The sequence below is a fragment of the Orcinus orca genome, chromosome 10, assembly GCF_937001465.1.
Source record: "Orcinus orca chromosome 10, mOrcOrc1.1, whole genome shotgun sequence".
Classification (NCBI taxonomy): domain Eukaryota; kingdom Metazoa; phylum Chordata; class Mammalia; order Artiodactyla; family Delphinidae; genus Orcinus; species Orcinus orca.
Window position 1 is genome coordinate 55737220 of NC_064568.1, and position 25094 is coordinate 55762313.

At 37.7% G+C, this 25094-nt stretch overlaps 1 protein-coding gene across 10 annotated transcripts in view; it reads right to left on the bottom strand.

The window, feature by feature from the left end:
- CMC1 (C-X9-C motif containing 1) overlaps positions 1 to 25094 on the bottom strand; it is a 76799-nt gene that overhangs the window by 36360 nt on the left and 15345 nt on the right. For 5 of the 10 annotated variants that reach the window (XM_049715957.1, XM_049715962.1, XM_049715960.1 and 2 more), the window contains exons 2-3: positions 18761 to 18850; positions 3669 to 3809 (exon numbers count right to left, since the gene is read on the bottom strand). In XM_049715957.1, coding sequence (XP_049571914.1) covers positions 3669 to 3809; positions 18761 to 18850 — 231 coding nt within the window. The remainder of the gene's footprint in view (positions 1 to 3668; positions 3810 to 18760; positions 18851 to 25094) is intronic. The other 5 variants (XM_049715961.1, XM_049715963.1, XM_012536677.3 and 2 more) reach the window with 3 other exon arrangements.

Genomic DNA, 25094 nt, shown 5'->3' on the forward strand with positions numbered 1-25094 from the left:
TTGTTTAATGTATCATGTAAAGCTTGTGTTTCCTTATTTATCTTCATTTTGGATAATCTGTCCATTGGTGAAAGTGGGGTGTTAAAGTCCCCTACTATTATTGTGTTACTGTCGATTTTGCTTTTATTGCTATTAGAATCTGCCTTATGTACTGAGGTGCTCCTATGCTGGGTGCATAAATATTTACAACTGTTTTATTTTCTTCTTGGATTGATCCCTAGATCATTATGTAGTGTCCTTCTTTGTCTCTTGTAATAGTCTTTGTTTTAAAGTATATTTTGTCTGAAATGAGAATTGCTACTCCAGCTTTCTTTTGATTTCATTTGCACAGAATATCTTTTTCCATCCCCTCACTTTCAGTCTGTACATGTTCCTGGGTCTGAAATTGGTCTCTTGAAGACACCATACATATGGGTCTTGTCTTTCTATCCGTTCAGCCAGTCTATGTCTTTTGGTTGGAGCATGTAATCCATTTACATTTAAGCTAATTATTGATATGTATGTTCCTATTATCATTTTCTTAATTGTTTTGGGTTTGTTACATTAGGTCTTTACCTTCTCTTTTGTTTCCTGCCTAGAGAAGCTCCTTTAGCATTTGTTGTAATACAAGCTGGTTTGGTTGTGCTGAATTTTCTCAGCTTTTGCTTGTCTGTAAAGGTTTTAATTTCTCCATCAAATCTGAATGAGATCCTTGCTTGGTAGAGTTATCTTGGTTGCAGGTTTTTCTACTTCATCCCTTTAAATATGTCCTGCCCGTCCCTCCTGGCTTGCAGAGTTTCTGCTGAAAGATCAGCTGTTAACTTTATGGGGATTCCCTTGCATGTTATTTGTTGTTTTTCCCTTGCTGCTTTTAATATTTTTTCATTGTATTTAATTTTTGGTAGTTTGATTAATACGTGTCTTGGCGTGTTTCTCCTTGGATTTATCCTATATGGGACTCTCTGTACTTCCTGGACTTGACTATTTCCTTTCCCATATTAGGGAAGTTTTCAACTATAATCTCTTCAAATATTTCCTCAGTCCCTTTCTTTTTCTCTTCTTCTTCTGGGACCCCTATAATTCGAATGTTGGTGCATTGAATATTGTCCCAGAGGTCTCTGAGACTGTCCTCAATTCTTTTCATTCTTTTTTCTTTATTCTGCTCTGCAGTAGTTATTTCCACTATTTTACCTTCCAGGTCACTTATCCGTTCTTCTGCCTCAGCTATTCTGCTATGCATTCCTTCTAGAGAATTTTTGATTTCAGTTATTGTGCTGTTCATGAATGTTTGTTTTCTCTTTAGTTCTTCTAGGTCCTTATTAAAACGTTTCTTGTATTTTTTCCATTCTATTTCCAAGATATTGGATCATCTTTACTATCATTATTCTGAATTCTTTTTCAGGTAGACTGCCTATTTCCTCTTCATTTGTTAGGTCTGGTGGGTTTTTTCCTTGCTCCTTCATCTGCTGTATGTTTCTCTGTCTTCTCATTTTGCTTAACTTACTGTGTTTGGGGTCTCGTTTTCACAGGCTGCAGGTTCGTAGTTCCTGTTGTTTTTTGTGTCTGCCCCCAGTGGGTAAAGTTGGTTCAGTGGGTTGTGTAGGCTTCCTGGTGTAGGGGACTAGTGTCTGTGTTCTGGTGGATGAGGCTGCATCTTGTCTCTCTGGTGGGCTGGTCCACGTCTGGTGGTGATTTTTGGGGTGTCTGTGACCTTATTATGATTTTAGGCAGACTCTCTGCTAATGGGTGGGGTTATGTTCCTGTCTTGCTAGTTGTTTGGCATACGGTGTCCAGCAGTATAGCTTGCTGGTCATTGAGTGGAGCTGAGTTTTGGCGTTGGGATGGAGATCTCTGGGAGATTTTCGCCACTTGATATTACGTGGAGCTGGTAGGTCTCTGGGGGACCAATGTGCCTTCAGAGGCACAGCCCTGGCGCCTAGCTGGAGCACCAAGAGCCTTTCATCCACACGGCAAAGGAGAGAAAGGAAGGAAGGGAGGGAGGGAGGAAGGGAAAGAAAGAAAGAAACAAACAAAACAAACAAACAAAGGAGGGAGAAAGAAAGGAAGGAAGGAAGGAAGAACGGAAGGAAGAAACGAACAAAGAAACAAAGAAAGAAAGAAAAAGAGAGGAAGGAAGGAAGGAAGAAAAGAAAGGAAGAAAGGAAGGAAGGAAGAAAGAAAGGAAGGAAGGAAGGAAGAAAGGAAGAAAGGAAGGAAGGAAGAAAGAAACGAAGAAAGAAAGAAAGAAAAGAAAGAGAAATAAAAGGAAGGAAAGAGAAAGAAAGAGAAAAGAAACAAAGAAAGGAAGAAAAAGAAAGAGGTAAAATAAAATAAGTTATTAAAATAAAACACAAAATAATTATTTAAAAAAATTTTTTAAGTAATTTATAAAAAACAAAGTAAGAAAGAACCACCAAACTAAAAAACAAATCCACCAATGGTAACAAGCGCTGAAAAGTATACTGAAAAAAAAAAAAAGGACATACAGAACACTAGAACAAATGGTGAAAGCAAAGTTATACAGACAAAATCATACACAGAAGCATACGCATACACATTCACAAAAACAGAAAAAGGGGGAAAAAAATATATATATATATATACACACACACATATATCATTGCTCCCAAAGTCCACCTCCTCAATTTGGGATGATTCGTTGTCTATTCAGGTATTCCACAGATGCTGGGTACATCAAGTTGACTGTGGAGATTCAATCCGCTGCTCCTGAGGCTGCTGGGAGAAATTTCCCTTCCTCTTCTTTGTTCGCACAGCTCCTGGGATTCAGCTTTGGATTTGGCCCTGCCTCTGCACTTAGGTCACCTGAGGGCGTCTGTTCTTTGCTCACAGGACGGGGTGAAAGGAGCAGCTGCTTCGGGGGCTCTGGCTCACTCAGGCTGTGGGGAGGGAGGGTACAGAGTGCGGGGCGAGCCTGCGGCAGCAGAGGTCACCATGACATTGCACCAGCCTGAGGCGTGCCGTGTGTTCTCCCAGGGAAGTTGTCCCTGGATCACAGGACCCTGGCTGTGGCAAGCTGCACAGGCTCCTGGGAGGGGAGGTGTGGACAGTGACCTGTGCTCGCACACAGGCTTCTTGGTGGCTGCAGCAGCAGCCTTAGCGTCTCATGCCCGTCCCTGGGGTCCACGTTGATAGCCGCGGCTCACGCCAGTGTCTGGAGCTCCTTTAAGCAGTGCTCTTAATCTCCTCTCCTCGCGCACCAGGAAACAAAGAGGCAAGAAGAAGTCTCTCGCCTCTTTGGCAGTCCCAGACCTTTACCCGGACTCCCTTCCGGCTACCTGTGGCGCACTAGCCCCCTTCAGGCTGTGTTCACACAGCCAACCCCAGTCCTCTCCCTGGGATCTGACCAAAGCGAGAGCCTCAGCTCCCAGCCCCCACCCGTCCCAGCAGGTGAGCAGACAAGCCTCTCGGGCTGCTGAGTGCTGGTCGGCACTGATCCTCTGTGCAGGAATCTCTCTGCTTTGCCCTTTGCCCCCCTGTTGCTGAGCTCTCCTCCGTGGCTCCCAAGTTTCCCCACCACCACCCTGTCTCCACCAGTGAAGGGGCTTCGTAGTGTGCAGAAACTTTCCTCCTTCACAGCTCCCTCCCACTGGCGCAGGTCCCGTCCCTATTCTTTTGTCTGTTTTTTCTTTTTTCTTTTGCCCTACCCAGGTACGTGGGGAGTTTCTTGCCTTTTGGGAGGTCTGAGGTCTTCTGCCAGTGTTCAGCAGGTGTTCTGTAGGAGGTGTTCCACGTGTAGATGTATTTCTGATGTAACTGTGGGGAGGAAGGTGATCTCCACGTCTTACTCTTCCGCCATCTTGAAGCTCCTCCTGTAGACGTTTTTGAGTGTAAATGTGTCGTCACACAAGGCCTGCCTTCCAGCAGGGCATCACTGGGGGCTCCTCACCTGCTGTGCTCAGGGCCAGGACCACCACAGTGGGGAGGGCAGAGGACAGGCACAGGTTGGTTAAGGACCACATCTCCAAGTCACAATAAGTGTCTTAAGTGAAGTTGTAAACTAATTACTCACATGATATCCTATGAATTCAGGGATCTGAGACAACCACAAATCAAATCTCTGCTCACGTAGATTAGAATCTAGATTTGCAATTTGACAAACCAAAGACTATGCTGATAAAACACAGAGGAGGGACCATTACATAGGGTGAAGTTTGTGCGCCATGAGGTTAGCAACTTTCTTAACAGGAAAGAGGGAAAGGGGGTAGCCATGTAATTTACAGGATAAAAGGGGATAGGGGTTGAAGACTGCAAAAGTATACTTGGGTTTATCACTTCCTAAGATGAGTTTGCTAAGAATCTTTGGCACTCTGGAAAAGAATTTGAATGCTGGCCTACATAATTTGGGGCTCGACCTCCATGATGGAAGTAAGGGAAATAAAGATTCAGGAAATAGAAAACATACACACAAAAACTAAGAATAGCTACAACAACAGAACAACCAAAACATATATAGTTAATACGAAAAAGAGTACCCCAGGCAGTGAAGTAGGTAATTTTAGTATATTCAAAATGACCTGAGAATGGAGTAAAACCCATATGGCTAATTACTATACGCTGCTTTAAGGGACAAGTCTGTGCCTTTGGCTAATCCCTGTTTCTCAACCTTGGCTGCACATTGAAATCACCTTGGGAGCTTAAAAAAAAAAAAATACTAACACCTTTCTGTGAAGAGAGAAACCTGTGCATTGGTATTTTAAAAAAGATTCCCAGATAATTCTGATGTACAGCAGGGGTTGAGGACCACTGATCTGGCCTATGTGACAGATGAAGATCAAATGCACTTCAATCAGCAGGGCAGAGCAGAGGCTCCACTGTAAGAATGTGATGAGTTGAATTTCATCATCTAAATAGATCTGACCAGGGAAGATATGGAAGGAGAAGATAACACAGAAGAACTCGCATGAAGCCTTTATCACTGAGGCACTGGACAAATAGGCCCACTCTGAAAATCACAGGGTACTAACAGAGAGTTCCTTAATACATTCAACAATATGGTCTGTTGAGGCCAAAATAAGAGAAAAACAAACAGTTCAAATTTTTCACAGTAGTATATCCAAAGGTATGGATATTTGTTACATTTGATATTTTAAATCACCAATATACCCAACACTCAGAAACAACTTCTGTTAACATTTCTTCATAGCTCTCTCTCTCCATACTATTAGTCATAATTTTGGTTTAAACATTTATTTCGTAACTATCCCCCTACCATACTTAAACTCCATAAGGATGCAGACTGACTTGGTTTCAGTCATGCTTATGTACACAGAACAGTGCTAGGTACACAGTAAGTGCCCATAAGAATTTATGGAATTAGTTAATTTTGGTAAGCTCTTCTGTGTTTTTTAAAAACTTAATTTAATTAAACTAGGGATCAGGAAATTTTTTCAGTAAAGAGGTATATGGTGAATATTTTAGGCTTTGTGAGCTATGTTGTCTCTGCTGCAACTACTCACATCTACTATAGCAGCATGAGAGCAGCCACAGGCAACACCTAGGTAAATGGCCATGGCTGTGCTCCAATAAAAGAGAGACAAGCAGAGGGAAGGATTTGACCACTGAAGACCAACAACCCTGGGTGAAAATGATACATTATGCTAGTCTCTCATATCAGTAATGCATCATTATTATCACAAATTTGTGTATATCATCATTTCTAGTACCATAATTTTTAAAACCAGATTCTGTTGACATCTAAGTTTTTGACAATATTTTATATTATATACAATGCTATGTCACATCTCTGATAATTTCCTTACGACACATTCCTACCAATAGAGTTGCTAGGTGAAGCAATAGCCACATTTATGAATTTTTGTTAATTATTTAAAATACTCACAAACCCCTTTCCTGACATCATGCTCATCTATATTCCAAGCCAGCAGTGTAAATACCTGCTTCTCCAAAGCCTCATCAACATTATACATCATATACGTTTTCTTACCCACAAATACTTTATTATGCACATGATTAGAGTTCTATATTTACTTTTTCTTATTAGATGACATTTATATACAGTGAAATAAACAAATCTTAAATAAGCACTCAACAAAAGCATACACCTGTGCAACACAAATCAAAATACAGAACATTAAAATCATTCCAGAAAGTTCCTTTAAAGTCCCTTTCCAATCACTACCTGTCCCACTAGCACCCCAACAGTGCCACCATCGTTTGGATTAGTGCAGCCTATTCTAGAGCACCATGTAAATGTTGCCTGTTCTAAAATATAATATTTTTTATAAGTATGTACTCTATTTCTTTCATATTTACATTCCACCCAGAGAGACAGTTTTGAGATTCATCTCTGCTATTAACACTATAACACTAGTTTATTCCATTTTACTGCTGACTAGTATCCACTGCATGAGTATACCACAGTCTATCCCTTCTCCTTTGGAAAGATACCTAGGTTATTTTTAATTTTTGGCTATTTGAATAAGCTACTATAAGTATTAATTGTACAGAAATGAAACATCAGTTTCATGTCTTCTGGGTAGAGTTGCCGGGTCAGCAGGCAAGTGTATGTTTAGTGAATGCTATCAGTGTTTTCATGGTAGCCATTCTGGTAGGTATGCAATTCCAATTACGTAAAGGTTACTATCTTTATGATATTTTCCTACAGGTCCCTGCAATTCTGTTCATTTTCAATCTTTTTTTCTCTGTTCTTTAGATTGACTATTTCTATTGATCTATCTCTAGATTCATGACTCCTTCTGCCATTTTTATTCTAAAGTTTTTACACCAGATATTGTATATTTTCAGTTCTATAAGTTTGATTTGGGTCTTTTTTATTGTTTCAGATTCTCTTAAGATTTCTTGTCTTTGTATTCATTGCAATAATATTTTCCTTTACATTCTTAAACAATTACAATGTCTGAGATAAAATCCTTGCCTGCTAATTCCAACATCTTAGTAATCTTGAAGTTAGCCTCTGATAATTTTATTTTAAGAATGGGTCATATTTTCCTGTTTCTGTGTACACTGAATAATTTGGCATTGATCATGAATATTGTGAATGATATCATGTAAAAAGTCTGGATTCTGTTGTTTCTCAAGAATTTTTTTTCCTTTTTCCCTTAGGCAGTCAATTTTCTTTGCTGAACTCAAATGCAGAAGCCTGTCTCCCTGGCAATGTATAGTGGATAGCAGCTCAAATTTTGGTTCAGTTCTTTTAGCCTTAACTAAGCTACCTGTCGTGTGCCACATACATGGACTGAGCCAGGGTTTATGCACAGAATTTGATGCTCCTCTTCTCTGGCTTGATCCTTGTTGGGATTTATGCTCTTCCCCTTCCCTCCATGTATAAATACAAACTTGCCAGGGCCTGCAGTTACACCAAACCCTGTGCTTGGTTCTTCAAACCATCAAGACCAACATGTTTTTGTTTTTGTTTTGGTCAGAGTCTCAGCCACCCTACAGGGCAGAGAGTCACCCAGTCCTACTCCCTTCCTTCAGTGTTTGACTCTCCTCTGATTTCCATCTGCTTTTGCTTACCCTCCAATGCCTTCAGGTAGTTGTCTTTAATATATTTTTTTCTACAGAAGGATGTGTGTGATAAGAGCTAGTAGGCCAGGTCAGAAGCAGAAAGTCTCCATTATGAATTTTTAAATCATATCAAGTTTACAGGTTACATATAGTAATACTGGGTGTGGTTTGCAATTAACCCACTGAAAGTGAGAGCATGTTTAATAATATACTTAATAATATGTAATTTATCAGGAAGAAACTTTGTGTCCTTTGCTCATTTTTTAAACTGGATATTCACTGATTCCTTACAGATAGTAAATATTTATATACTAAGGATATCAAATCTTTGTCACATATGTTAGAAATATTTTCCTAGTTTGTGATCTTTCTTTCTATTATGTTTATAGAATATAACATACAGAAAAATTTACTTTTTCTATATTTATAGTTTTGTTGTATAAAATATAACATGATTCTTATATGTTCATTATGAAGAACAATCTATAAAAATAAAAAAAATCACCCATAATCCACACTCTTCCTCCCATATCCCTTTAAAAAAAAAGTAATGTTTTCATTTTGGAGAATATGAAAAAAAACTACACGTAGGAAAACAAATAACCTATGATCCACCTTTTTCCTTCCCACATTTCCAAGTATTAATTTTTTTTTTTTTTTTTTTGCGGCACGCGGGCCTCTCACTGTTGTGGTTTCTCCCATCACAGAGCACAGGCTCCAGACGCGCAGGCTCAGCGGCCATGGCTCACGGGCCCAGCCGCTCCACAGCATGTGGGATCTTCCTGGATCAGGGCACGATCCCGTGTCCTCTGCATCGGCAGGAGGACTCTCAACCACTGCGCCACCAGGGAAGCCCCTTATTATTAAATTTTGAATGTATTTTTTTTCTATATGAATCTATCATTTTGTTATAATTAGTATAATACTAGGTATACAATTTTATATCATGCTTTTTTAAACTCAGCATTATGAACGTGTTCAGATTTGTTAATGATCCTTCATAAAATCAACTAGTAATTACCACATAATATTTTGAGTGTATTTTTCATATGATTAACAAGGTTAATAAAAATCAAGAAGACTTTCAATTTCACTAAAAACTAAACATCAAAAAGTACTGTTTTTTTTTTAATTGGGGTATAGTTGTTTCACAATGTTGTGTTAGTTTCTACTGTACAGCGAAGTGAATCAGCTGTATGTATACATATATCCCCTCTTTTTCAGATTTCCTTCCCATTTAGGTTACCACAGAGCATTGAGTAGAGCTCCCTGTGTTATACAGCAGGTTCTTATTAGTTATCTATTTTATACATATTAGTGTATATATGTCAATCCCAATCTCCCAATTCATCCTGCCCCCCCTTACCCACTTGGTGTCCATATGTTTGTTCTCTACTTCTGCCTCACAAACAGGTTCATCTGTACCATTTTTCTAGATTCCACATGTACGTGTTAATATACGATATTTGTTTTTCTCTCTGACTTACTTCACTCTGTATGACAGTCTCTACGTCCATCCACATCTCTACACATGACCCAATTTCATTCCTTTTTACAGCTGAGTAATATTCCATTGTATATATGTACCACATCTTTATCCATTCATCTGTCGATGGGCATTTAGGTTGCTTCCATGACCTGGCTATCATAAATAATGCTGCAATGAACGTTGGGGTGCATGTGTCTTTTTGAATTATGGTTTTCTCTGGGTATGTAACCAGTAGTGGGACTGCTGGGTTATATGGTAATTCTAGTTTTAGTTTTTCTAGGAACCTCCATACTGTTCTCCATAGTGGCTGTATCAATTTACATTCCCACCAACAGTGCAAGAGGGTTCCCTTCTCTCCACACCCTCTCCAGCATTTATTGTTTGTAGATTTTTTGATAATGGCCATTCCGACCGGTGTGAGGTGATACCTCATTGTCGTTTTGTAAATTATAAAAATAAACATTTAAGTTCAACATGTACCTCAAATTATTATGCTATGTGAGTATGACCACATTTTTAATGAGTGAATGGTCTACAGTGTATATATGTTAGGGCTACAGCCCCCAAAAAGAGTGTTACAGAAAACATCATTAGAGGTGTTCCCAGAAAACGAAGTGAATAATAAAAACTGCTTAAGTTATTGGAAGAAAGTAACTTTTTAATCTAGGTGAAGGCAGGGATAAATAATACACAGCAAACAAGATCCGTAACTAAAAAGCAGTTAACTACAAATAAACTAGCACGTAGGCCAAAAGGACAAGTACTAGACAAAGCATATCATCACCTACCAAATCCACCACTCATGTCTGACACAGCACCGGTGTGCTGGGCAGCCACTTCCAACTCATCAGAGTCGGCACAGAGAAATGGTATTTGCTGCCTTTGACCACGCATCATTTTGACACAAATGGCTAATTTAGCCTCTTCACTGTGGTGTGAGACCAGGTACCCAGCACCAGCCAGCAGTACTGAAGGACAGTTTGATGAATTAACAAATCAATGTAATCATGAATTAATTCTGGAATGAAAGTGGTCCAGGTAGAACCTTAAAACCAAGGAACAAAAATGTCAGTCTTTATCACTGTCCAAATCGACGTGCATCAAACACACACCAAGAGAATTGACACTTACACAAAAATATTAGAAAAATACCAGAACCACCACAATTGGATAAACATTCGCTTCCTTTGTTTCCCTTGAAAACAATGACAAATTTTCATTACCGTCCAATACAGTGGCTTCAAACTTAGACATCTACCAGACACCTCAAAGTTCACGTCCAGAACTAGACTCCTGATCTATCGATCGCCAAAAACTAAAATAAAATAATAAAATTTCTCCACACACAGCCTTCTCCGTCTCTGTTAACCACAACTCCATCCATTACTTGCTCAGGACAAGAAACAGGGAGTCGTCTTTTTCTCTCTTAACTCTGTCTTCAAAATACACCCTGGGTGTGCTCAGTCTCACCATCTCCACCATTACCATCCCTCCACTTCACCACCCTCTATCAGGTGGACCATCACAGTAACATCCCTAAACTGGCGTCCCTGGTCTGCCCTTGCCCCATCCCATCTACTCTTAACGCAGTGGCGAGTGATGCTAGCACATTGCAGATCAGACCCCGTCTCCTTCCACTGCTCTAAGCCATTACTACCTTTCATTTGGCTCCTCAGTGCCCACAAGACCCTGATTCTATCCACTGTCACCCTCCTGAACACTCACTTCCCGCTCTCCTCCTCACTCATCCCACCCTAACCACAGGGACCTTTCTGGTGCTCCTCAAACATGCCAGCCGCATCCAGTGCCTCAGCATCTTTTCACGTGCTACTCCTGTTCACATCATTCCTCCCAGAGATACTGCACATCTCACTCCTTCACCTCCTACAAGAATTCTGTTCAAATGTCACCATCTTAGTGAGACCCATGCTGACCACCTACTAAAAACTGCAGCCCCGGGGATTCCCTGGTGGTGCAGTGGTTGAGAGTCCGCCTGCCGATGCAGGGGACGCAGGTTCGTGCCCCGGTCCGGGAAGATCCCACATGCCGCAGAGAGGCTGGGCCCGTGAGCCACGGCCGCTAAGCCTACGCGTCCGGAGCCTGTGCTCCGCAGCGGGAGAGGCCACAACAGTGAGAGGCCCGCGTACCACAAAAAACAACAAACAAAAAACTGCAGCCCCTTCTAACACCAGCACCCTCCCCACTGCCTTACCCAACTTTATTATTCTCCAGGTCACTTATATTTACTTACAATATTTATCTCCCTCCTTCCCTGAAACCTAAGGGCTATCATGGCAAATGTCTTTGTCTGTTTTATTTACTGTTCATATAATGGTGACTACTAAGTGGGAAATACTCAGTAAATGTTTTTGAATGACCACATTCCATATAACCCTAAGGGTCCATTCAAGTGCCTAAGAGAATCTGAAAATTCCGTTTTGGCTTTGTAAAAATATATTTTTAGTCATGTAATAATTGACCAACACTAAAACATATGCAAATAGTATTATCAAATGCTAACACTTTGGAGACAGCCAATATAGTAAAATATGATGCCAGAAAAACTTGTTTATGGGCCTCAGAACAAAATTTTTCTATTATATCTATTTAATTGAACAATACTCTGAAAATCTGAGTAAATCATAAGAAATCATTACTATTTAGAACTACTTCCTTATGTGATTTAGGATTTACTCTATATTTTGCATCCCTCAAAAAACTGAACCACAAAAATTAACTGGGAGATACATACTAGGCAACAACTGTTATAACATCTGATTTCAAATTTGCTTCCTGAAAATAATTGTTTTCATGTACTGACTCTGTAAATGTAACAAAATCAGTAACTTGTAATAATACACACAAAAATACTGCTTTTATCTGTTTTAGACATTACAGTTTGAAACAAATTCTAGCCCCATCCCAAAAAGAACTGATTATTTTTTAAATAGTTCTAAACCTACCAATCTAGTGCATTCCAGGGTTCTGTACAAACCAAACTTGCCCTTTATTTTCCGCAGACATACAAGATTTCTCTAAGAATGTATTTAGTAAAAATATAACTATTTGTGTGTATTTGCAAGAAGTTTACCAGTTACAGACTCTGATTAGAATCCCAATCACAACTCAAGGATCATCAGATAGCTTAAATGAAGTGTGATCTCGTACTCAGATTTTACATACAAGGGCATGGTACTGTTTAAAGATGACACTTAGTTTTGGATTAATTGCTCATAAGATGAAAGGATTTAAGTCTATTACAGTAGCAAAATAATTGAAAGTCGAATAGCTAGGAAACTAGGAAAATAATACAAACTTGTTAATACTGATAGAAGTTATAACTCACATTTTTATTAATAATATTTACTCATTTTAACAAATACTTCTAAGTTTCAAGCCACGTAATTTTTTGGTTTTGTGTTCAAATGTAAACTTTTCACTCTTATACCTTCAGAGATGAGTTGCATAAATCAGTTGTTAAAAACACTAGATTCATCTGCTCTGACAATATTCCCTGCTAATTTAGTCAATTAAAGATTTAGCTGAAAGTGGGGTGGGTGGGTGATGAACTGGGAAATTGGGATTGACATATATACACTAATATGTATAAAATGGATAACAAATAAGAACCTGCTGTATAAAAAAAATAAATAAAATTCAAAAAAAAATTTAACTTAACTTCTAAAACTAAAACATACTGCACCTTTCTTTGTGAAAGAAGAACTAGCCATTTTATTCAAGAGGAGTACTAATGTCCAATTACAGATAATTTTATTACAAAATTGCCATTATTCAGAAACAATACCAATAAGTCAAGACAATCATTAAGTCCTACAACAGAAGTGTGAATTAATAAATGTAACTGAGAACTACTAAGTCAATGAGCAATGACCATATCATATACTTTGTTCAGTTTTAAAAATCATTCAGCTGTACTTGTGACTGACAGAGGTCTATTATTCGTGATGCCACTGGCATGACATCAGCCCAACAGACATACATAATAACTTTGAACACAATTATTTAATTAAGTATTATAAAGTTATTAAATACATAATAACTTTTACTGTGTCCATGTGCAGAAAAGAGTTACCATGGCAGGCCTGACACCGCTCTCCTTAGACAGGCCTGCTTACAAGGCTGGCCCTTAGCTGGTGTCAGAACCTGGATTTGGGAAGCATTCCCACCATTCCCTAATTGATGAGAGCTGCTCACTGCGCCTAAACTGTCTGGGTAAACCACGTGGTTTGAGTTCAACACATGCTTTCCTTCTGGGAGTCTGGAATTTTGGTACATATTATGCAGAGGCTGCCACATTGACTGACTCCCAGTTAAAAGTCTGAGGACCGAGTCTCTAACAAGTTCCCCCAGAGACATTTCACACGTTGTCACAATTCAACCATGGTGGAATTAAACTCACGCTGAGTGGCTCTACCAGGAGAGAACTCTAGGAAGCTTGCACCTGGTTTCCTCTGGACTTCGTCCCATGTGCCTCTTCCCTTTGCTGGTTTTGCTCTAATAAATCTTAGCCATCAGTATGACTATATGCTTAGTACTATGAGTCTTTGTAGGAAATCACCGAACTCAGGGGTGGTCTTGCGGACCCTGACACAGACCGGTGTAGGTCCAAAGAAGAGGACTTGTGCCTTAAATCTCTTTATATTTCTTAGAATATATAACATACTCTTATACATAAAAGATACTCATATTTTGTGATTTTATATATTATCCTCCTAACATATCCAAACCAGTCTAAAGATGTGTTGAATCTCTACATCAGTGTAACTTAACATTGGTGAACCGGTTAAATGGCAAAAATACATGTGATAATACACGTACAATTCAAACAACAAATGAAAAGCTCTGGGCAGGTTCAAGTAACAGAGTTGGATAGAAGATTGATTACTTTGACCATTTACAGTCTGCAGCCCTCCAATTTGTTTTAATGATGTCTTGATAGTTCTCTGCCTGCAAATATCCTAAAGAAGATCCTGGGGCTTCCCCGGTGGCGCAGTGGTTGAGAGTCCGCCTGCCGATGCAGGGGACACGGGTTCGTGCCCTGGTCCAGGAAGATTCCACATGCTGCGTAGTGGCTGGGCCCGTGAGCCATGGCCGCTGAGCCTGCGCATCCAGAGCCTGTGCTCTGCAACGGGAGAGGCCACAACAGTGAGAGGCCTGCGAACCGCAAAAAAAAAAAAAAAAAAAAAAAAAGAATATCCTAAGCATTCTTAATTTGAATTTCTTTTTGTGTTAATTCATCCATCTTTGGAATTTAGCAAAATATAACATATTTCAGTTGTGTGTGACTGATAAAGACGGCAGGCATTTTATCAAGCTTCTGTGTTATTTAACGACAGTTCTGTGATGTGTCAAATAAACAATCCATGCTTCCTTATACTTTATACAATTCCTTTAGAACCAATCCTACCTATTGGCCAGTAGATCAAAAAGACTGCCACAGAAAACAATGATACAAAAGAAACATTGAAATATGATAAAAGAAGGCCCAAGGGATGAAAGGAATGAGATGGAGAATATATCCAGGTTAAAGAAAGTTCCAGGCCACCCCTGATGTCAAAGTACTTTTCTGGTCTTGATCTGTCATAACAAAAAGAAAAAAAGGTTCTTACTATTTTTAAGGCAAACTTCTTTACTCAGCATAGAGATGTTATATCAAATGCCAATTATGCATTTCGAAAAAGCAAAGAAATACAATGAATTTTTACAAAACACAGCAATTCGGTGACTCTTTTTCTTATGAAGTCTCTATTTCCAGAAAAAAAAATTTATAGCACTAGAATGCATAATTTACCATTATGTATGAACAAACAATATTTTTTAAAATATTACTAACATAGAAAATATAAATCATTAAATTAGTGAAGAGTCAAACACATGGGAAAAGTCACAGAGCAGGAAGTAGCCTCCAGAGGTCATCAAACCATCCTCCTAAAACACTACACATTGGTAAGTCCCCGATTCAAGAAAAAGCAATGATTCCACCATCACACTTGATGGAAGGGGACTTCTGTTTTGGCTTTTGGGAGGTGGTGGCCATTCTAGAATTTTTCTTCTGTACCATTCCCAGTGTATTCAGCATTCATTGTGTTACTTTGGTCGTTTATTTTAGTGGCTCTACTCACTGCCACTAATACCACTGGCAAAAGAAGAACATTATGAAGTTTTCTATTTAAATCCATTGTTCAACTGCCTTTCTTTTGATGTATGCTTTACCAACAGAGTTTATAATCTTGTGAAAGTTTATGTAGTAGTGAGATCCAGATTCTCAATTCTGTATCTAATCCCCAAGTCAAGCCATCTTTATTCATCAAATCAAAACTAAGTTATAAAGGAAAAAGTGATGAGCATTCTTTTTCTCTTCAAAAGGAAACAAAAAAAATCTATTTTATAAAGACAAAGATTCTCAAGTTGACACCAGTTTACTACAAACACTGCTTAACTGTCACCCAAAAGCTGAGACTTTCTTGTTTCAGGTTATAATTTTCATTATATGGAAATGGCAAGGTTACCATGACTTCATAAAAATTAACTGTAGAATTAGAATCTTGTAATTATAGATAAAAGTTAAATTTTAGAAGTATCAGGGGCTATAACAATGAAACATTCTAAACATTATCCACTACTTAAGACAAATTTTAAGTGTGTTTAAACATAAGGTGAAATGTGCAATGCAGACTAAATCAGTGTAGAGTAAAAACCCAATAGTGTACATATAGATAATGAAGGGATCAGGGAAGCTGGTAAAAACTTATAATGAAGAGAGAACTAGTAAGAATATAGCAACCTGGCTGAAATTGATATTCATTAGGGTACTCTCACATCAATAGGGAGCATTTGGATGCTGTGGTCTTTATCAGTGTCCCAGCTGGTAATGGCTGAAGGTTAATGCCTTACCCCATTCTGTTCAATTTTCTATCCTAATTAGCCCTCCAAATCTATAGCTGTGAGCACCAAGTGTCTGTGCTCAAAAGAAACTAATTAATGCTAGCAAATTAGATCAAGTCCAAAGATCCAACAGCCAAACTCTTAGTTAAATGCTCCTTGTTAATAGGAAGTGTAGCTGTCAATAACTGCTGTTGGTGACTATAATGAGGCATCCTTTTTTTCATTGAAAGTGATTTCATTTCTCTTTGTCACTGGAAAAGCTGTTCCATTCCCTTCACAAACCTAAGTTGCTGGCAGCCTGACCCAATTCTTATGATCAGCCAGGTTGAAATGACATGAAAAAATAAAATAAAATCAAACAGAAAAGCTTTCCTACATAATCATGTTTCAGGAATTTAACAGAAAAGCAGATCACTTATTAGAATTCCTATATCTTTACTCAAGAACTGTACAATTAGGATGCATAATGCTTTTATGTAAAATCCTGTAATTATTTAATAAAACAAAGGCTATAAACAGTAAATAAACCACAATGCAAGTGTTCTGATTCTAAATTCCGTCTTATTGTTCAGTTTAAACGTAGCTGTTCTGCTCCCACTTGAGCAATGCCAGTTTATGTTCTCTCCTAGTTCACATGGTTAAACAGGAAGATCATTCTTTTATAAAATAATCAATTTTAGATTCTAAAACACTGTTTTGGACCATATGGCCTGACAAAAAATCGATATATGGTATCTATAAAAATTCAAATACTCAAAGATCATTTGTTATAACGTGTTCTAGTAGGGACAAATGCATTGAAATAACTCAAATGGATCTCAAATTTTAAGATGCTTTCAGTCTTCAGAAGATTTTAAATATGGTTAAAAAAAAAAAAGATCAACATCCTAAGCAACTTAAGTTTTGATAAAGAAGCAAAAACTAAACATTTTCTTTTCTGTACCATTACAAAGTAATAGGTGTGTAACACAAATATTTTAAAGTTATACTCTATTTCTTTCATTTCAAAGACCAAAGTTTCATTGCCTAAGAGCAAAGCAAAGGTAGTTCTGAAACCCAAACTCGACCATTTCACATTTTCATCTGAATCATGTAAGAAATCTGTAATTGAGTTATCTAGCTTTCTTTCATTCTAGATATCAGAATAACATGTTACAAAACCCTATAATTTTATTATCCATTTTTAAGTTTTATCCTCCCTCACCTGAATCAGGATATTTTCTTAAAGTCCTATGAGGCAGGTGGAGGGTTACCTCTTGAGACCATCAGCATGACACCCGCTGACGCCAGGTGTGCACTGAACCCTACCCGCAGGTGCCAACGGAGTAACTTCTCCTGCCATCTGGGGGTGGGGGAAAGGAAGGTGCTCTGATTATACAACTAATTCATAATGAAACCAAGACCATCAAATGATACTAATAAATTACTGATAACTTGTTAATAAATTTATTTACAGATGGATTTAATTCAAACCTGATTTATAGGTGGATTTAAAATGGGAATAGCTCATGATAAATCATTTAAGAAAAAGAAATGACCATCACACAATGTCAATTCTGAGGAACTATTCTTTTATTGCCTTTGTCCATCAGTCCCAGAGGTCATTCTCTAAGGAGATAGCATCTAAGGGACAGAAATGTGCCTAGCACCCAAATGTTATTGACACAGTCCCCAAACTACAGCTGACACAGCCTGGCTTCCCGCAGAGAAACTTGCCGGGCACTGCAGCCCATCAGCCCCACTAAGCATTACTGTGGTCCCTCAACGAAGGCTACAAGGGATGCTGGGAAAACAGTCCACGTCAGCACAATTTTACCACTGTTTCTTTGCCATGGACATTCCAAGAGGAAGATTTTTTTTTTAATTTATTTATTTACTTATTTATTTTTGGCTGTGTTGAGTCTTCATTTCTGTGCGAGGGTTTCTCTAGTTGTGGCAAGCGGGGGCCACTCTTCATCGCGATGCGCGGGGCCTCTCACTATCGCGGCCTCTCTTGTTGCGGAGCACAGGCTCCAGATGCGCAGGCTCAGTAGTTGTGGCTCACGGGCCTAGCTGCTCCGCAGCATGTGGGATCTTCCCAGACCAGGGCTCGAACCCGTGTCCCCTGCATTAGCAGGCAGATTCTCAACCACTGCGCCACCAGGGAAGCCCCCAAGAGGAAGATTTTTATTAAAAAAACATTTCTACAATAATACTGCTATCTGCTTTTCTAATTACCCACCATTTATGGCCTCATTTTTCATCTTCTACGCCTTTGTATTTTTCACTATAATATTACATATTAATCAACATATCTCTAGATTTATAGAATACAGGTATATTTTATATTAAAACATTTTTCAAAGAATACATGCATATGTGGGTGTCTAGTGCATGCATTTACATAAATATCTTCTGCTCAGAAATGTAGAATATAGAAAAGTTTTTTAAAAGACTTGTAAGTACTACTGAGATTCCATTAACAATTCAATAATAGACAACAACGCCAAAGAAAATCATCTTAGACTATATTCCTATATGAATATGTTGATAGAGGAAAAACAGGCACACATTACATTTGATGTTTCTTCTTTCCCTATCAGAATCACCAGAATAACTTGTTTCTCCAAAATATGAATACAAGTTTTTCTCTCTATATAACTGTACATCTGGGGAAAAATGCTTTTTACTAGGAATCTGGGAGAATATTTTTAAATTGTAAATGAATTGAACACTGCCTGGAAGTTCTGAAAGCTGAAATACTGGTATCTGAGTGAAAGGGTAAGAAGCAATTCATACATATTAATTCATTGACTACTTGATTCCAAGGCTAAGGATTAAATTCAGATCATGTTATAAAAAACATATTTGATCTTCATATGAATATTTGAATCTTACCTTGAACTTGTTCAGAACATCTCTCTCGGGCCTTTTCTCTCATTATTTTGGGGATCAAAACATCTTTTTCGACATGTCTGAGATGCTGCTCTGAAAAAAAAAAAAAAAGATCTTCCTTTAATATAGTAAAGTCTCAGGTAAATCACCAGTTTAGGGGAAAAATAAGCACTCTGGTCTACTTAAAATAAAAGCCTAGGCAAATATATTAAAAAGTGACTCTTCTATGACCTCATGAAATTGTGACTCTTTAGTCGCTGAAAATCATTCTAAATATTGTTTTATATATGAAAGAAAAAACGTGAGGGTGTAGGCAACATCTTTCTAAAACATTCTGCAAACTATGTTGCAACACTTTTATTTGATAACACATTCCATGTAGTCTTGGCAAAATTAAAGTCATAAAGTGTTATAATTTTTTAATTCATATAATCCACAAAAAGAGGATTTTTAGCAATACAGTACTGAGATCCAAGGATAGATGAAGAGATCCAAGATTAAGAGACATGTGAGTAGTTTCTCCACCCAGTAACAAGGGTAGCTTAAGAAAGAGCTGGCAGAAGAAGAAAAAGTGGAACTCGTGTGCATAGAAAAACAAACTACAGGAGGTTTCTGTGCACTTTAAATAGAACTACCTCATTTAGACTAACACAGCAGCCGAAGCACCTGCTCCAAACTCCCACCTGCTCAAATTCCTAGAGAACCCTGAAATCCAAAGGGGTAAGTATCCTCCAAATGATCAGGAATTCTGAAAGGCAAAAGGCAGATGAGATCAGATTAAAGGAGGCAATCTTATCCCCAGAGTTTTTTCCCAGGAAAAAACTGATACCAAAAGTAGGAAGCGGGCTTCCCTGACGGCGCAATGCTTGAGAGTCCGCCTGCCGATGCAGGGGACACGGGTTCGTGCCCCGGTCCGGGAAGATCCCACATGCCACGGAGTGGCTGGGCCCGTGAGCCATGGCCGCTAAGCCTGCGCGTCCGGAGCCTGTGCTCCGCAACAGGAGAGGCCACAGCAGTGAGAGGCCCGCGTAACGCATAAAAGAAAAAAAAAAAAAAGGTAGGAAGCATGCTCCACGCTCTGAAGCAGCAGAAACGGGGAGAAGGAGACATCCCTAGAGGAAACCAAAGCATTAGTGGTCGAAATACCACAGCAGGAGCCAAAGGAGGTCACTCTTCTGCTGCCTTCAGACCACAGGTAAAATAAGTAAATACAGGCACTTATCTCCATAAGATCAGAAAGTCTCTCAGTATCTATCTAGTGACACTTAAGACCAGGAACCCCTAAACTTTTCCTGGTTCCCAACATCCTCTGGATGCAGCTATGAAGTGATACAGTATTTGTAGAGAGGGTAAGAGGGCATCTCAAAAAGCAAACAAAATCAGCAACAACCAAACAGCCAAGAATCACCTAAATTTGTTGAAGGACAACACAGTGAAAAGGAGAACCCAACTGTAATTAATCAAGAAGTAAACAACTCCTAAGAGGGTGAAAAGAGTAAAGAAAATAAGATTTTTAAATAAATATAATATACTGAAGCAAATAAAAAGACATGAGTTCTCAGAAAGAAACAAATCATAGGTCACCTAAATGCACTTTGATGAAATATCTGAAGCTCAAAAATCCTAAAAGCTTCTAAAGGGAAAAAAAAAATCACCACACAGAGGAACAGGACCAGATTTACATCGTGTTTCACAGGCAAGATGTGGATGCAAGAAGATAATGATGAAATAACATCAAAGTTCTCAGAAAGAATTACTTTATATCCAAGAATTCCAGAGCCAATTAAGAGTGAAATTAAAGATATTTTCAGATATGTAAGAACTGAAAAGTTTCTCTCTTTCAACCCCACCGAAAAAGAAATGATCTTTATCATAGTGTGACAAACCAAGCCACTAATCCAATGTGGTGATGGAAAACAAGAATCCTTCTGTATGCACAGGGAGCCCATGGGCAGGAGTTCAGGCAGGTAGAGCAGAAGTGACTCTTCTCTGCTTCTGTGTCTGGGGCTCATCTGGGAAGACTCCAGCCACAGGCCCTGACTTCAATAGCCACAAAAGCTGGGGCTGGAGGATTTACTGCCAAGAAGACTTCTTTCTTCACATATTTATCTGATGTGTGGACTGGAAAGGCCAAATCACCTACACAGGGTACAGTGGGTAGGTGGCCTTTTCTGAGCCTGTTGTGGAAGCCATGCAGCCTTGTTCCTGCTACCTTATATGTTGATTTCAAGTCACTGGGCTCAGCCTACACTCCAGTGGAGGGAGGGCCACATCACACAGAGCCTGAGAGAGGGAAGATACTGTTGTAACCTTCTTTGTAAAATAAAATCTGCCACAAGAAGTAATAGAGAATGTATTCTGATCAAATAAAATGAATCCATGATGTACAAGTGTAAATATATAAGGCATATTAGAAAACATACATTTAAATTTACATGTTAAAACTGTAGAGTACTTGAACAACATCATCAACTAACTTGACCTAACGTTTATAGAATACTCCACTCAATAACAGTTGAATATTTACCAAGATAAACTATAGTCTGGGCTAGGAAACAAATCTTAATAAGTGTAAAAGAATTCAAATCATACAAAGTATGTTCCCTGACACCGGTGTATTTAAAGTAGAAATCAGTAACAAAAGGATCTCTTGATAATCTTCAAACATTTGGACACTAAATAACACACTTTAAAATAACCCATGGGTCTAGGAAGAAATGAAAAGGGAAATTAGAAAGTATTTTGAAATGAAAGAAAATATATCAAAATTTGTGTGAGGCAGCTAAAACAGTACTGATAGAAAAATTTATAGCACTAAAAGTTTACATTGGAAAAAACGGATAGTCTTAAATCAATGACTTAATCTTCCACCTTGAGAAATTAGAAAAAGAATAAAGAAACACAAAGCAAAGGAAAGAAATAATAAAACCTAAGCATAAATCAATGAAATAGAAACCAAAATAAACAAGCAAAATGATAAAGAAAAGCAATGAAACCAAAACTGGTTCTTTGAAAACATTATTAAAACTGATAAACCACCTTGCCAGTAAAAAAGGGAGGTCACAAAGATCAGAAATGATACACATTTTTATATAATAATAATGTATTTAAGTGATCTTTAAATGTAGGTCAATAAATTTGACAACGAAGATGAAGTGGACAAATTCCTTGAAAAACACAAATAACCAAACCTAACTCAAGAGGACATATAACCAGCAGAGCCCTGTATCTATTAAGAAAATTGAATCTGTAGTTAAAAGCTTTCTCACAAAAAAATTCCAGACCCAGAGAGCCTCACTGGTGAATGTGGCCAAACATTTAAGAAAGAAATAATATCAATTCCATACGAACTCTTTCAGAAAACTGCTCTGAAGCCAGCATTACCCTGATACCAAAACCTGATAAGACATTACAAGAAAAGAAAACTACAGTCCAATATCCCATCATGAATACAGATGTAAAACTCTTTACAAAAGATGAGCAAATTGAATTCAGCAATACAAAAAAGGATAATACCTCATGACTAGGTGGGGTCTATCCCAGGATTGCAAGCTTCACTTAATATTCAAAAGTCAAGAAATGTAATTCATCATATTAAAAAACTAAAGAAGGTAAGACACGTGGTTATGACAACAAGCCACAGAAAATACATTTGACAAAAACCTAATATCCATTCCTAATTAAAACCCTCAGTAAAGTAGGAACAGAAAGAAACTTCCTCAACAGGATAAACGGCATCTAAAGAAAAACCCACTGCTGATATCATATTTAATGGTGAAACACTGAATGTTTTCCTCCTAAAACAGGGAACAAAAGATAAAGAAGTCTGCTCTTACCATTTCTATTCAGCATTATACTGGATGTTCTAGCCAGTGCAATAAGGCAAGAAAAATAAAAGGCTTCCAGATTGAAAAGGAAAAAATAAAACCATAGTTACTCAAAGATCATATAATTGTCTATATAGAAAATCCAATAGAATCTACAAAAAGTTACTAGAACTAGTATATGAGTTCAGCAAGGCTTCCAGATACAAGATTAATATACAAAAATCAAATGGAAATGACATAATAAAAAGTCAGAGGACTAGAAAATAATTCAATAATAACCTTCCAATCTATAAATAGAAAATGGCTTTTTAAAAAATGAACTGCGGCTCAGGAACCTGCAAGACAAGAAGAAAAGATCTAACATTGATTTTACCACAGTCTCAGAAAAAGAGGTAAAAAGAATGCAGGGCTGAAAAAATATTTGAAGAAATGACTGACACTTTTACGAACTAGTCAAAAGACAAAAACCTATTAATTCAAGAAAACAGTTAAAAACCTAAAGAAATACACACCCAGACAAATCATAATCATACTTCAGAAAATGAGAAAGAAAAATCTTCAAGGTGCAGGGCAGAAGTTGAGACACAGATGTAGAGAACAAAGGTATGGACACCAAGGGAGGAAAGCCACGGTGGGGAGGGGATGGTGGTGTGCTGAATTGGACGATTGGGACTGACATTTATACACTGATGTGTATAAAATTGATGACTAATAAGAAACTGCTGTATAAAAAAATAAAATTCAAAAAAAAAATCTTCAAGGCATCGGAGAGAAATATAGCAGAACAAAAATTCAAAAGACAAAGGCTTTCTCTTCAGAAACCAGAGGCCAGAAGGAAGTGTCACAGTATTTTTGAGTACTAAAAGAAAAGACCTGTCAATCAAAAATTCTATAACCAGAAAAAATGTTTTTCAGGATTGAAGACAGAATAAAGATAACTCAGAGGAAAGGTAGCTAAGGTAATTTCTTGCCAGCAGACCTGTTGTAAAAGAATGGCTAGAGGAAGTTATTCAGACAGGAAGGAAATATTAACAAAAGGAAACTCAGAACAACAGGAATGAAGAAAGGACAACACAAAGAATAAATGTAATAAACTATTCTTTTCTTGAATTTTAAAAATTATTTTTGACAGAAGCAAAAATTATAGCATTCTCAATGTATATAGAGATAATATTAAAGATGACTTCCGGATAAAGGAAAGAGGATAAAGCAACTTCGGTGGTAGTAAGATATCTACATTTTATTTGAAAGATAAAATGTTGATGCTAGTAGACTGTGATAAGCTATGTATGCATAATGTAATCTTTAGAACAACCACTTAAAAAAACTAAGAAATAAATTCAGAAACCATACAGATAAATCAAGTGGAATGGAGTTAACCAGACAGTAGTAACAGAAAGATAGCAGGAAAACCTCCTGACACCTGGAAATTAAATGACACACTTCTAAATAATTCATAAGTCGAAAGAGGAAGTAAAAGAATACACTGACCTGAATAAAAATGAAAGCATAACATATCAAAATTTGTAAGACAAAGCTGAAGCAGTGCTTACAGGGAAATTTATAGCAATAAATGCTCATATTTAAAGTCTCAAACCAATACAGTTGACCCTTGAACAATACGGGTTTGAACTGTGAGGGTCCACTTATACGCAGACTTTTTCCAATACATGGGTACTACAATATTACACAATGGCAGTTGGTTGAATCCACCACATTTTATTAGGACAGCATTACTCAGATACCAAAAGCAAATCAATATTTTTTTTAAAAAAAGCCCTAATATCCTTCATGAATACAGATGCAAAAATCCTCAACAAAATATTAGCAAATCAAATCTGGCAATGTATAAAAAGAAAAATACACCACACCAAGTGAGCTTTATTCCAAGGATGCAAGGTTGGTTCACTATTTGAAAAACAACCAATGTGATCTATCATATTAACAGTGTAAAAAAGGAAAGCCATAAGATCACATCAATTGACGCAGAAAAAAACATAAAATTCAACGCTATTCATTAAAAATGAACAAACAAAACTCAGTAAACTAGGACTAGAAAGGAACTTCTTCAATCTAACAAAGAATCTGCAAATAATCTATAGCTAACATTATACTTAATGGTAAAAGACTGAATGCTTTCCCTTTAAGAACAGGAACATGGAGTAAAACTGCATAGAACCATACACACAAACATATGCATGTATATAAAAACTGGTGAAAACCGAAAAGGTCTACTGTCTAGTTAACAGTATTGTACCAACGTCAAGTTTCCTGCTTTTGATATTTGTACTACAGTTACGTAAGATTTCACTGTTGGAGGAAGCAAGGTGAAGGGCACAAGAGACTCTACACATTAGTATTTTTTATAACTTCTGTGAGTCTGTAATTATTTCAAAATAAAAAGTTAAGGGAAAAAAACTGCTAGAAGAAATCACAGGAGAAGATCTTTATGTATTTGCAGAATATTTAGACTTGCTTACCCTCGACCATAAGAAAACAATCCAATTAGA